The following is a 12,918-nucleotide window of genomic DNA, read 5'->3' on the forward strand; positions in this document are numbered from 1 at the left end:
ACCGTAAATACATGAAAAGCTTGCTGTTTGCATTCAGCTTCCAAATGGATTGGAATTTGGCCAGGGATCTCAAAAACAATATGAAGGACTGCTACTGAGTGATTCAGGGACCTGGTAACACAGAATTAGTGGAAAAGCGCAAGGTAATGGATCCCTGCTTCACCTGAGACTTCACCTGCAAGTGGATATTGCCTTCCCGGACTTCAGGAAGGCATTTGGCACTGTTCCCATAAGATCTTCACAGACAAGCTGCTGAAGTATGGACTGGATGAGCGGGCAGTGAGGAGGGCTGAGAAAGGGCTTAATGGTAGAAGATGGAGGGTAGTGATCAGCAATGCAAAATCTAATTGGAGGCCAGAAACGAGCACTGCAGGGGTCGTCCAGAGTCCAGTCCTGTGTCACACCTCCGTTACTGATTTGGATGACGGGCAGCGTACCCTCAGCAAGTCTGCAGGTGACAACAAAGCTGGGAGGACTGGCAGGTACACCACTGTCATGCTGGCTTCCAGAGGGACTGTGACAGGCTGGAGAAACGGGCTGACAGAAACCTCCTGGAGTTGAACAAGAAGGACGAAGTTCTGCCCCTGGGGAGGAGCAGCCCCAAGCATCAGGATGTGCTGGGACCACTCATATGGAAAGCAGATGTGCAGAAAAGGATCTGGGAGTCCTGGTGGACACGATGAACATGAACCAGCAATGTGCCCTTGCTGCTAAGGTGGGTCTTGCTGCCCCGAGCTGTGTGAGGCACAGCACTGCCAGTAGGTGAAGGAAGGTGGTAAGGTGATCCTCTGGAGATCATCAAAATACAAATATCTACAAATATCTGAAGTGGCAGTGCAGAGATGTTAGAGCCAGGATCTTTTCTATGGTGCCCACTCTTAAGATAAGAGGCAGTGGGCACAAACAGACACAGGAAGCTCTTCTTTACTGTGCGGGTGACTGAGTACTAGCACAGGTTGCCCTTAGGCATTGTGGAGTGGTGGCCCTGGGCAGCCCCAGCACAGGTTGCCTTTCTGTGAGTCTGTGATCTGCATCCAACTGCCCTCCTGAATCTTCCAGCCCTCCAGCCAGCTTCAGTCCTTAGCAGAGAGCTGCTCTGCTCCACCAGCCCTGCACACAGCCAGCAGCATCTGCTGCCTGACCCTTCTTTCCTGCAGTTTGCTGGGAGATTTTGCTTGTGTACCCTGCAGTCACTTGACAGGCACAACTGGGCAGAAGGGGAACCTCATGGAATTGCTGTGGCTGAAGTAGCAGAAATGAATGGCAAAAAACCAGCAAGATGCTGCACGGTTAGGGAAAAAGAAAGCGCAGCACACATACCGGGGAGCTATGATTGCTTTGAGGGAAGGAGCGCGCTGAGCAGGTGTGCCTCTGCCCAGTACACAGAGAACTGGGAGGACAAAGATGGGCACTAAAGGATTTAGGCCTTATTTCACCTGCCTCCTCCCAGTCCTCTGGCAAGATGGGATGGAAGGGAGTGGAGTCTATGGACCACAGAGCTCTTCTGATTCCCTCAGAGGAGAAGGATAGGGAGTCACGTACTGGAGTCTTCAGCTGTACAACTTTGAGCAAAGGCTTCCCCCTCCATCGGATCCATCTGCAGGGCAATACCAGAGCCCCCTGCCCTCCCAGCCTTATTGCTCACCCACGTGCCCCCCTTCACAGTCCGCAGTGCATGAAAGGGATGGAGTCCTTCTCAGCAGCCATTCTCTGGCTATCCTCCCCATCTCCAGTAAGCACTGTCAGCAAGCAGGGAGCTCATCTGGAGCCCTGCCCTGGCTGGATCTCTGCTACGCACATGTTACGCTGCGGCTTTGGCAAACATCTGGCTCTGGGCTCCCGCCCCTCAGAGTGACGGCTCTTGGTGGGAGAGAAGGGGAGGCTGGCGCCAGTGTGGTCAACGATCCCACGCACGGCTCCCATTGCTTGAGTGTGTGCCAGGCATCCTGCCCTCCCCAGCCCTGGCACAGATGCTGACCAGCTAAAAGCAGCCAGGGAGCGGCCACGGCTGCTATTTCAGGAGTTGTCTCTGGCTCCAGGGTTGTGTCTCAGCCTCCAGCATGCTCGGGCCTCAGAGGAATGAACGGGGTCAGGGTTCGGCCCCAGTGATTGTCCAGCACGCGTGGCAGAGGCGAGGGTCAGACCCTGAGGCTGTAGGATGCACCACATCCGGGGGACTCCTCGCACAGCTGCAGGCACTGTGTGCCTGCACCACTGCATCCCACAGCTACAGGGCGCAGCAAGGCTCTGGCTGGCAGCCCCACAGCCATAGTCCAGGCACGGGAAGACGCAGGGCTGCTGCAGCCTTGCAAGAGTAAGTATGGAGAACAGGGGAGAAGCTGCGCCGAGATGTGGAAAAGCCCTCGGTTCTGAGAAGGAGGGGAAGCAGTGCAATCACAGACACTAGCAGGGAGGTAGAATCCCAGTGGAGAGTGAGGCTGGACAAGATCTGCAGGAACCCGAAGGTGAGTGCAAACTTCCTGGGAGTCTTGCTGCTGCAGAGAGCAGGGGAAAATAAGGAGCAGAACAAGGATAAGCAAGGCTCACGCACAAGCATCCAGCTGTTCTTTCTATTGGAGCAGCAGAGAGATAAAATGGGAGCTGCAGCAGAGAGCTAAAGGGCACTGGAAGCCTCAACAGAGCAGAAGAGTTTGGGTGCCGAGCAGGGGAGAAAATAGGACTCTGCAAAAAAAGTCTCAAGGGGATTCAAGCAGGGCAGCAGCAGTGTAGGGTAGGATGTCAGAGGGTCTGGATGAAACCTGGTGGGGGACACTGATGCCAAGGACTTTAAAGTTGGTTGCTGGGCTGCAGTTTGACTGCACAGAGCTCAGGCAGCGAGAGCTGGCAGATTGTGTCTACACAGCAGGACAGGACACAGTCAGGCGAAGACGTATGAGTAAGACTGGAGCTTGGTGTATCAGAGGGAGAACAGCAGAAAGGGATGGGGAGCAGAAGACGCTGGGGTGCCCCAGGGCCATGCCCGTGAGGGTGAGCACTGCCAGTGAGAGCTGTCCTGGGGGTAAAACAGCAAGGGTCCCTTGGGGGCAGACATCAGCAGCTGGCAGCAATCAAGGGGTGTGGAGAGAAGAGGAGGGAGCAGAGACTAAGGGAAGGGGAGGGGGAGCATACTGTGGGGCTCTGTGAGGGGAGAAGCAGGGCTGGGCACTTTGGGGGGTAGTGTGCACAGGTGTGGGGCTGCGGGTGGCGTGGAGGAGGGAGGGTGTGAGCAAGGTCTGTAGGAGAAAGGGGAGTTCTAGGGGACCTGGGGCCAAAGCAGAGATGAAGGAAGAGGGGCAGCTGTGAGGGGGCTGGGGATCAGAGCAGAGGAAGGAGGGATCTGTGGAGGGGGCTGGGGGAGGAGCAGAGCATGGGGGGAGAGGAGCACAAGGGGCTGGGGCCTCTCGGCTGCAGTGGAAAAGCTGCTGCAGCTCCAGGGGAAATGCTACTTGAATTAATCATGGCGCTGGCTGCTGTGCCAAGCCCAGGAGGAGGCTGCTGGCAGCACAAGGAAATAACTTTCACAGGAATTTGGAACAAATGCAGCTCTTCTGGCGGTAACAACAGCACTCACCTCCCCCAAAACCTCCCTGTGTACCAGCATCTCCCCCATGTCCCCTGTCCCTCTGCACCCCAGATTCATCCACACGATGGTCCCTTTCTCAGGAGCACGATGCACTCCCTCCCCTCACACGGATCCCCAGTTAGCTCACAGACATCTCCTCATTTTGTCTCAGAAAGCTTGTCTTCCTATTTCAGAAGAGGAGAAGGCCTGTTCTGTGTTGTGCAAAAACCTGAAAATAGGTTAGTGCTAAAGCTCTTGTCCCAAGAAACCGAATGTGCACAGCAGCATCCTCCCGCTCTCCTTGGCAGCAAAGTCAGTGATCATTAGTCCTCCTGCTGTTCTGGTCCCCGTCTGTGGCTGCTCCCTGTGTTCTCTCACAAATATTCCTCTTCAGTGCCATAATCGATGCATCAGGATTATCCCTCAAGACTCTGTATTACTGTAGCCTGCTTTAGCCTAGAGCACTTCATGCAGGTCGGGCTACGTAGTGCACAGCCCCAGAGGCTGTCCAAGTGCTGTACATGCAGCACAGCCCGCCCCACAAATCACAAAACTGTACTCGGGCTTCAAAGCTCATCAGACCTGTCCTCAAAATCGTAAGAAAGGGATACACACTACGTATGCAGTTGGTCAGCTTCTGATTGCTGATGTTCTTCTTTCCTAACAATTGTGTGTGTATGGGTGCAAGTGAAATACGTAAACCCTGGTTCCAAATTCATTGATACTGGATCTATATAGGAGTCAATAATCAACCATCTCATCTCATTCGCCTTTCAGTCAAATCAACCACTGCTCACAATATGGGGTTTACACAACTCTCTCTGCTTTATGCAGACTGCCAGAGGACAGACAAAACTTGATTCAGCTTAAAAAGTTAGAAAGGCCCAGAAAGAAAATATCTGACCATGCATGCAGCTTGGTACAATGTCAATCCAACAGAATGTTTAAAACAAATATAAGCCAGCAGTGTGAATTTATAACAGAACAAGGTTCCACATCATGTAAACGCAGCACTTGAATGTGATCTGATGAACTTTAAAGTATCTATGCCAGCCTCATGAAGTTCAATAGGACCAAGTGCAAGGTCCTGCACCTGGGTCAGGGCAATCTCAAGCACAGATTGAGATGGATGGAGAATGGCTTGAGAGCAGCCCTGAGGAGAAGGGTTTGGGGATGTCAGCTGATGAAAGACTCAACATGAGTTGGCAATGTGTGCTTGCAGCCCAGAAGGCCAACGGTATCCTGAGTTGCACTGAGAGAAGTGTGGCCAGCAGGGCGAGGGAGGTGATTCTGTGTCCAGTTCTGGAGCCCCCAACACCGGAAGGACATGGAGCTGTTGGAGCAAGTCCAGAGGAGGGCCATGAAGATGATCAGAGGGCTGGAGCACCTCCGCCATGGGGACAGGCTGAGAGGGCTGGGGATCTTCAGCCTGGAAAAGAGAAGGCTGCGAGGAGACCTTGTAGTGAGTGTCCTTCCAGTGCCTGAAGGGCCTACAGGAAAGCTGGGGAGAGACTTTTATAAGGGCATGTAGTGACAGGATGAGGGGGAATGGTTTTAAACTGGAAGAGGGCAGATCTAGATTAGATATCAGGGAGAAATTCTTTCCTGTGAGGGTGGTGAGACACTGGCACGGGTTGCCCCTGGAAGCATTCAAGGCTTGGCTGGATGGGGCTGTGAGCAACCTGGGCTAGAGGGAGATGTCCCTGCCTACAGCAGGGGGTTGGAACTGGACGATCTTAAGGGTCCCTTCCAACCCAAACCATTCTATGACTCTATGATCTGTATTACCAACTCATGTTTACACAGTGAAACAGAGACAACTGATTACTGACTGCCCCCTGCTCTATTGTTTGGTGGTCTTGTGTTCATTGGTTACTCAGGCTCCTTCTGTGCTTGTGTTTTTCCCTCATCTCAGATTTGAACTGTGGTTTGCTATTTCCTTTGCTTAGGCACATGCGGGTCAGTTACTGTAGGACTCGACCCATGATAAACGTAAGTAATAAATAAATATGTTGAGATTTCTTTACTATGAGATGCTGGAACGGGCTGCCCAGAGAGGTTGTGGATGCCCCATCCCTGGAGATGTTCAAAGCCAGATTGGATGGGGCTGTGGGCAGCCTGGTCTAGTATTAAATGTGCAGGTTGGTGGCCCTGCATGTGGCAGGGGGGTTGAAGATTCATGATCCTTGAGGTCCCTTTCAACCCTGGCCATTCTGTGTGATTCTGTGTGATTCTGTGTGATTCTTTTTCTTTCTCAGGTGCTCAGGCCAGCAACTTGCTCTGCTCAGCCCTGTTTGTACATCAAACACAAAGAACACCCTGGAGGAGAGAATGGGATGTTGCTGGGATGCAGGAGACTTGCAGCTGGTACCCTGGTCAGTTATGTGGACTCCCCACTCCCTATCATTCTGTCCTGCCCACAGAGAGCAGATGTCAATGTGCAAAAATAGCACTGGTCCTCCCATGGTTTCTCGCTTAGAAACTTGATGGTCTGATGGAGAACAAAACCCTTTCTGTTCTGGGTCAGCCTTAGCAGCTGCCTTTGTCCTGCAGGACATGTCAGCAAGGGCTGCCTGTGGCCTGGGCTCTCATTAGCATTATGCAGGTCTGGACCCTAAGGCAAGATGAGCCCTGATGCCTGGAAGTCACAGAGAGATGAAGTCAAGCAGGGGGAACAGAGGGTCTGTGGGGCTGCACACCTGACGTGTGACCTATGGAATGTGGCACCAGCTGCTGGCTGCTGTGGACCCCGAAGAGCCCATGGAAGCCCTCCAGTTCCAGGCAGGGGTGGCTGGACTGGGCAGCTCAGACCGGGGCTCCTTGCCCCGTCTCTGCCAGCTCCTCAGCCTGGCCTGTGCCTGCTGTGGCCTGGTGCTGAGTCGGCAGCCTGGCCGGCCTCCTTTCCCATCCTCTCACATTTCCCGGCTCAGAGGAAGCAGCAGCAGATGTGTGTGCTGTTTGCTTTATGCTGAGGCCACGAGGGAGTTACCTGTGCTCAGCCCAGATGCACTGTTTCCAAATGAAACACGAGGGCCAAGCCAAGACCATCGAAACCCGTCCAACCCCTCGGTCCCTGCCGCTGCTGGACGGGTGCCTCCCCTGTGCTGGGCTGTGCAGGCCAGGATGGCTTCACAGTGAACCGTGCTGCACCGAGTCTCAGCACGGCCCAGCCCCGTGGCCCTACCAGCATCTTCATGGCATCCCCACAGTCTCACATCTTCCCAGCTCCTCCAGGGTCCCACCTCCCTCCTGCCTGTCCTCGCACTTGCAGCCAGAAACCCAGCCTTCACTGCCAGCTGTATTTCCAGAATGCCTTCCTGCCTTACAGTAAGCAGACTGAGCAGGATGGCTCCGAGAATGAGAGGGGCCTCTGCTGGAGCCGCCGCAGCTGAGTTGTCCCCGCAAGCACCTGAGGCCTCCATATCGCCCAGGGCAACAGCGCTGCTGCCCTGTCCCAGAGCCCATTGCCATCCTCAGCCTCCTCCTGACCTCTGTCCCAGCATGGCTCTGGCCCCACCTGTCCCACAGGGACAGACCTTGTGCTGCCCTGACAGACCCTGCAGGCTCATGCTGACGGAAGAGCCGGCACAGCCGAGCCCCCATGAGAGCTAAGAGAGTGGCAGCAACCCCCCCAGGACTCACGTGTGCTTCTCACTACACAGAGACTGATGTAGCACGTGCCTCTCAGCCCAAATCCCACAGATGCTGCTTCTGAAGTAATATAACAGTAGCAGTCATGCATAATTAATGCTACTGTCCATCACCAGAAGGAGAGAGAAGTTACCGGTCCTGCCACAAGCAGCTTCTGAGGCCTGACCTTGCTCCTCAGACTGTCGCTGGTACTCCGGGCTGACAAGAGCAGCTCCACACTTGTGCAAGCAGTGCCTGCAGAGTAGGCCGCAGTGTGAGCTGAGCTCAACACAGTGCTTTGCACAAAGGGACTCCTTGAGATCTGCCTCTGGCATCAGAGATGTCCCCCAGCATGCAGAAGACGTGTAACAGTGCTCTGCCACGCTTCCTGCTCACGGCGAGGGAACAGTTCTCTGCCTGTGGAAGCCATGAAATCTGCACCAAACATCCTTCAGCAGCATGTCTCTTATCTCCAACCCTGTCTGTGCCTTCCTCAAGCTCAGCTCCTGACAGCTGCACCTACCTGTAGGAAGCAGGTACCAACGGGGGTGTTCTCCTTCAGGGACACGTTGTAGAAATTACTCCTGAACACCGGCTCGTTGTCGTTGACGTCCTGCAGGGCCACAAGCACCACAGCTGAAGAAGAGAGGGCAGGGGTTCCCCTGTCTGTGGCCAGCACTGTCAGCTGAGGCTGAGGATCCTTCTCGTAATCCAGTGGGGCAGCAGTGGTGATGATACCTGTGGCAGGGTCAATGGCAAACCAGCTGGAATGGGTGTCTTGGCTATGCTTGATGCTGTACTGCACCTCCCCGTTGGGACCCTGGTCTTTGTCTCGAGCGGTCACTTGCAGGACAAAGCTGCCTGGGTACACAACCTCGGGGATGCTCTGTTTGTACTCCTGCTGGTCAAAGAGTGGAGGGTTGTCATTGATATCTATCACCTGCAGCACAAAGGTTGATTCTGCCCGGAGTGGAGGTGTTCCCGAATCAGTCGCTGTCACTCGCAAATCATAGGAGTCTCTTTCCTCCCGATCCAGAAGCTGGTCCACACAGATAAGGTAGATGATGTTGTCCTTTGTAGTGAGGGCAAACTTGCCATCCCCCCCCTCCAGAGTGACATTGACATTGGAGTACTCTCCATAATCTGGGTCAGAAACAGAGATGCGTGCCACATACTGACCGGGCTGGGCTCCCTCGGAGATCTGAGGGGAGCCATCTTCGCTCAGAAAGATGATGGTCATGGTGGGCTGGTTGTCATTGTAGTCACGCACGTGAATAGTGACAAAGGCTGTGGTGACCTCAGGGTGCACAGCCCTGTCCCGTGCCTGTACCACCAGCTCGTGCACCTTCCTGACTTCATAGTCCAGACCCTTGTTGAGTTTGATGACTCCAGTTCGGGAGTCAATGGTGAAGTACTGGTCAGGATCACTCTGTCGCCGGTTGATCTCATAAATCACATCACCATTGTCTCCTTCATCCGCGTCAGATGCAAAGACCTGCAGGATGCTACTGCCAGGTTTCAAATTCTCTGATATGAGAGTATGATAGCGGCTCTGGTTGAAGGTGGGAGCGTTGTCATTGATGTCCTGGACGGACACATCCAACGTCATTTGGCTGCTCCTGGGAGGAGAGCCCCCATCATAGGCTTCCAGCACCAGGGAGTACGACGAACGGTTCTCCCGATCCAAGACATTGCTGACCACCAGGTCTAAATACAGGACCCCGTTGGGTCCTCGCCGTGTTTCCAGACGGAAGGCCTGCCCCACATTGTCACCCTTAATCACGTAGCCTTGGGTATTGAGCAGGCCACTGTCAGCATCAAAGGCTGGATCCAAGGGAAATCTGCTGCCAACAGGTGTGTGCTCTGGGATCTGGAAAGTGCTGTGTTGCTTGGGAAAGGCCGGAGCGTGGTCGTTGATGTCATTAACTTGGATATTCACTTCTACTGTGATGCCCTCGGGGGTAACAGCTATGAAGCTGTAATGGTCCCGGGTCTCTCGGTCAAGGACACGGGCTGTTTTGATGATGCCCCTGTTCTCATCTATCCACAAGTCAGTGGCAACTCCACTGCCCTCCTGCGCTGATATGAAGTACATGTAGGCACTGGTGCCAGGGGGCAGGCCAGCACTGATGTCCCCAATGATGGTGCCAGCTGGCTGCTCCTCATCTATTTGTAGATCCAAGGTGCCCAGGACAGCAGAGCCCTTCTCTGCTCTCAGGCCCCCAAGAATTAGCAGCTCCAACAGAAGCATGGCCGACCCTTTCATCTGCTCCATTGCTAGTACCTTGCGGAGCAGAAGGTTGCTTGATCTTCTTTGCAGCACTCTTTAATCCTGCAAGGAATGCAGACCAGAGGAAGCTGGTTAAGAGAGAGAGCAGCAAACGAAGGACAGAATAAGAACGTGGGGAGGGAAAGCCTGCCAGGTACCTTCTGCTTGATTGCTCTGTATCACTTATCCCTCATGACTTGAAAATTTGTTAGAGCAAAGGGTGTGAAGGAAAGGGAATGAAGCCCTAGGCCAGCACCTAACGTCACGAAGCAGAGCAAACCTGGCCATGTGCTGGTGTTACCAGCTGGTACTCTGTCACATCGGTTTCTTCCTACCCAGCCAAGTATTCTTCCCAGCTAGCAGCCTTCCTGGCAACACCGGAGCCAGCTGGTTCCTGTGCCTTTAACAGCTGAATGCTTCCTGCAAAGCTGAGAAACAGTGTCTGCAAGACCACAGAGATTTTTGGACAAGCAGCAGCCTAGCACCTCTCTATCCTGAAAAATATGGTCTTAAAACTGGGAGCGATCCCAACAAGTGACCCTGTCGAACCCCCCTTCCCCAGTAGCTTGCTTTTCATGACCACAGGGATTTAGGTTCAAAAAAATGCGAAGTGCAAATCGGGTGTCCCTGGTGGGGTGCAGCAGAACTGGAATGGGCTTACATCCAGAGAACAATAAATCAGAATGGCTCTATTGCAAAGGACATACCCACAGCCGGGAATGCCCAAGATAAAGCCCCATCTTCCCAGGGCAGACAGAGCCCATTGTTCAACCAGGAAAGGAGATCTGTGGATGCCCCAAGCTGGTACCATGGAGGGTGGTGGTGGTACAGTAGGAACGCAGCAACTCCCTCTGAACTGCCAGCTGCCCTGGCTCCTTCCCCGTCCTGCACTCTCCACTGCTCACTCTCCTCCTTTGTCTCCTTCTCGCTGCTCCTTGTTCGTTCTGGCTCCTTCACTCCATTTCCCCCTGCTGTAGCTTCATTTCACTGCAGCAGTGGGGGAGGGACAAGAAGGGAGGAGCAGCTCCCTGCAGCAACAGCACTGCTGGACACGCTGGACATACGCGCGGTACCCAAAGGCTGTGAGCCCCCCAGGGCTCTGCCCACCTCCCTGTGAGCAGCCAGAGCAGCTCAGCAGTCAAAGTGCTCGTGCACAACGCCAGCCCCAGTGCCGCTCCGAGCCGCCGGTAAACGAGGCTTAGTGGTCTGCAGGGATGGCGGCAGCATGAGCTCACACTTGGACTCTCTTGAAAGCATTTGCTGCTGGTCCCACAGCCACACTCAGGAGCAGATCATGGCAGACGTAGGACGGCAGAACCTCCCTGTCTTGGGGGGACAGGGGTGGCTCGTGCTGCCTAGTTTGGGGACTACAAATGGCAACCTTTGGTCTGCAGAACTCTATAGCAGTGCCAACCCTTTCTGAGAGATGTGGTACCGTTATTTGTTGGCCCTCTTTCCCACCTCAGGACAACTGTTAGGTTGATTTTCTTGCAGAAATTGTGGGTTGGTGACAGTGTTTCCTACGTATAAAAGAAAGTTTACCTTAGTGGGCTACAGGAACTAGAAACCTGTGCATACCCCCAGTGCCTGATGCCTGTGGCAAGCAATGCCACACACTGCTCTTGCACCTAGCAACACGAATCTTCATCATCTCTCAGGAACAGAAGTCCAAAGAAGTTACACATTCTTGAGGACTGCTACCTGGTGAGCTGCACCAATTCAATGGTCCTAGCCAATTCCATTGCTCTTCCTCTTGGGAGTTAATGAAACTTCCCCAGAATAATTACATGCACCTAGAACTGGGAGAACGGGATCCAGATTTGCATCTGTGATGCAACTACATCATCCTAACTGTAACCCGGCTGCTTGGGTCATGGGAAGGTACACGGCAGAGTTCAAAGCCCTGGCAGGTGGGTAAATGAAAACTAAAGTAAAAGGAGAGTAGAAAAACTAGTAGAGTAACAAAAAGAGGGATGCAGTGAGGGGATCTCAGCAGCTGAGGATGGGATAAAGCTGAAATGTCCTGAGTAGTGCCTGGCACAGGTAAAGGCACAGATATGGGGAAAAGGACCCGCCCTGGTTTGATTATTGATGTCACTCTCGGAAAGCAGAAGGGAGAGAGGCAAGGCTTTGTGGACCGCTGCTGTGGGAACGGGGAAACTGGGAACGTGAATGGGGAGCGTGAAGAGCAGCTGAGAGCACTGGAGCAACTGAGTAATGAAAAGTCAGGTTTCTGGGGTGATAAAACGTGTGTAAACTTCTCCCTTTCCCTCCTTCTGGGATGCACAGTCAGCTTTGCTGCCTCCTGGGAAAGAGATGCGACTGCCTGCTTGCCAGACTGCACAGGTCCAGTATGGGCAGAAGGCCGTCCGTGGTTCTGGCAGCCCTTCATTCCTATGAGACTTGCAGGGTTGGGACAGCAAGGAAGACAGCGGTAACCTCAGTTGATGCAGAGTCACCAAATCCGAACAGCTGCTTCCAATTAGCAGATAGCTCAGTGCGAGGGGCTGCCTTGACTGGTCCAGGCCCAGCCTGTGTAACGTGAGCCGGACTGCCCTGCTCCCCTCCCACTCCCACTACCGGGCACTGAGTTTCCTAGTAACAAATGGCAGCAAGAGCCTCCGAAGGAACGGTGGGTATCACAGTCTGTCCGGAGAGGAGGCTGGGGTCCAGAGCCACAGTAAGGGGGCTGACAGGAAGGGCGCTGCAATGCACAGAAATGCCTTCCAGGCCTGGGGCTGATATGCCCAGGCATCGGGAGAGCCGAGACTACACTTAGGAGATGAGCCGTGCTTAGAAAAAATGCATGAGGAACTACAGAAGGACCAATGCATGAATCCCCTGCCTGCAAGCCTGCCAGTGGCACCGCTTCTCATGTCAGCCACGGAGAAGGGAAAGCAGGCCCACCCCGGCACTGGCAGAGAAGCTGGAAAGACGGCACCCACTCTGCATGCCACAAACAGATGTCAGAGTGCTCGCTGTGCAAAAGCTCCATCAAAGCTGCACATGCTGCTGATGCCATACCCAAAACTTCACGAGGGGCCATGACTCATCCAATGATGTTTTTAAGACTCCAGATCAGGAAGGATGTAGAATCCCATTTCATCTTTGCTGGACACCACTCACTGTGCTGGAATATGCTCTTCTGTTCTACATTCATGCAGGTCTCTCTCAAGACTTCCAGATTTTCCCAAAGCCAAGCACAGTCCAGCCTTGCCTGCAGTGCAGCCCTAGTCTAAAAACTTTCAACCTCTGCTGTCCGTATTGACCTACAGCCATCTCCCTGCCTCCCGGCCCTATCTCCTTACACCCGCATCTGCAACACCAGCATCTCTATTGCTCACTCCCACAGTTGCCACACAGCCTAATCTCCTTCTAACATTAAAACAAGCAGTGACCAGCAGTGGTAGCCATTCTCTAAGGATGCAGTCAAGCTCCATTTCATCCCTGTGGATTC

The 12,918-nt window shown here is 53.8% G+C and overlaps 1 protein-coding gene and 1 long non-coding RNA gene across 4 annotated transcripts in view; one reads left to right on the forward strand and one right to left on the reverse strand.

Annotated features, from left to right (window-relative positions):
• The window catches only part of DCHS1 (dachsous cadherin-related 1), a 50,129-nt gene that overhangs the window by 36,118 nt on the left and 1,093 nt on the right, over positions 1-12,918 (reverse strand). The window contains exons 1-2 of one of the 3 annotated variants that reach the window (XM_085216732.1): positions 9,620-10,140; positions 7,716-9,524 (exon numbers count right to left, since the gene is read on the reverse strand). The exons of 1 other annotated variant lie outside the window; for it this stretch is intronic. In XM_085216732.1, coding sequence (XP_085072858.1) covers positions 7,716-9,467 — 1,752 coding nt within the window. In that variant the 5' untranslated portion in view covers positions 9,468-9,524; positions 9,620-10,140. Of the gene's footprint in view, positions 1-7,715; positions 9,525-9,619; positions 10,141-12,918 lie in introns of those variants that run through there. One more of the 3 variants, XM_085216731.1, reaches the window with a different exon arrangement.
• Positions 2,002-8,636, forward strand: LOC146545869 (uncharacterized). The gene is made up of 2 exons (XR_014881225.1): positions 2,002-2,465; positions 4,785-8,636. It is a non-coding gene; the product is annotated as an uncharacterized LOC146545869 (long non-coding RNA).

This window comes from Meleagris gallopavo, chromosome 1 (assembly GCF_905368555.1).
Source record: "Meleagris gallopavo chromosome 1, MGAL_WU_HG_1.1, whole genome shotgun sequence".
In the NCBI taxonomy this organism is placed as follows: domain Eukaryota; kingdom Metazoa; phylum Chordata; class Aves; order Galliformes; family Phasianidae; genus Meleagris; species Meleagris gallopavo.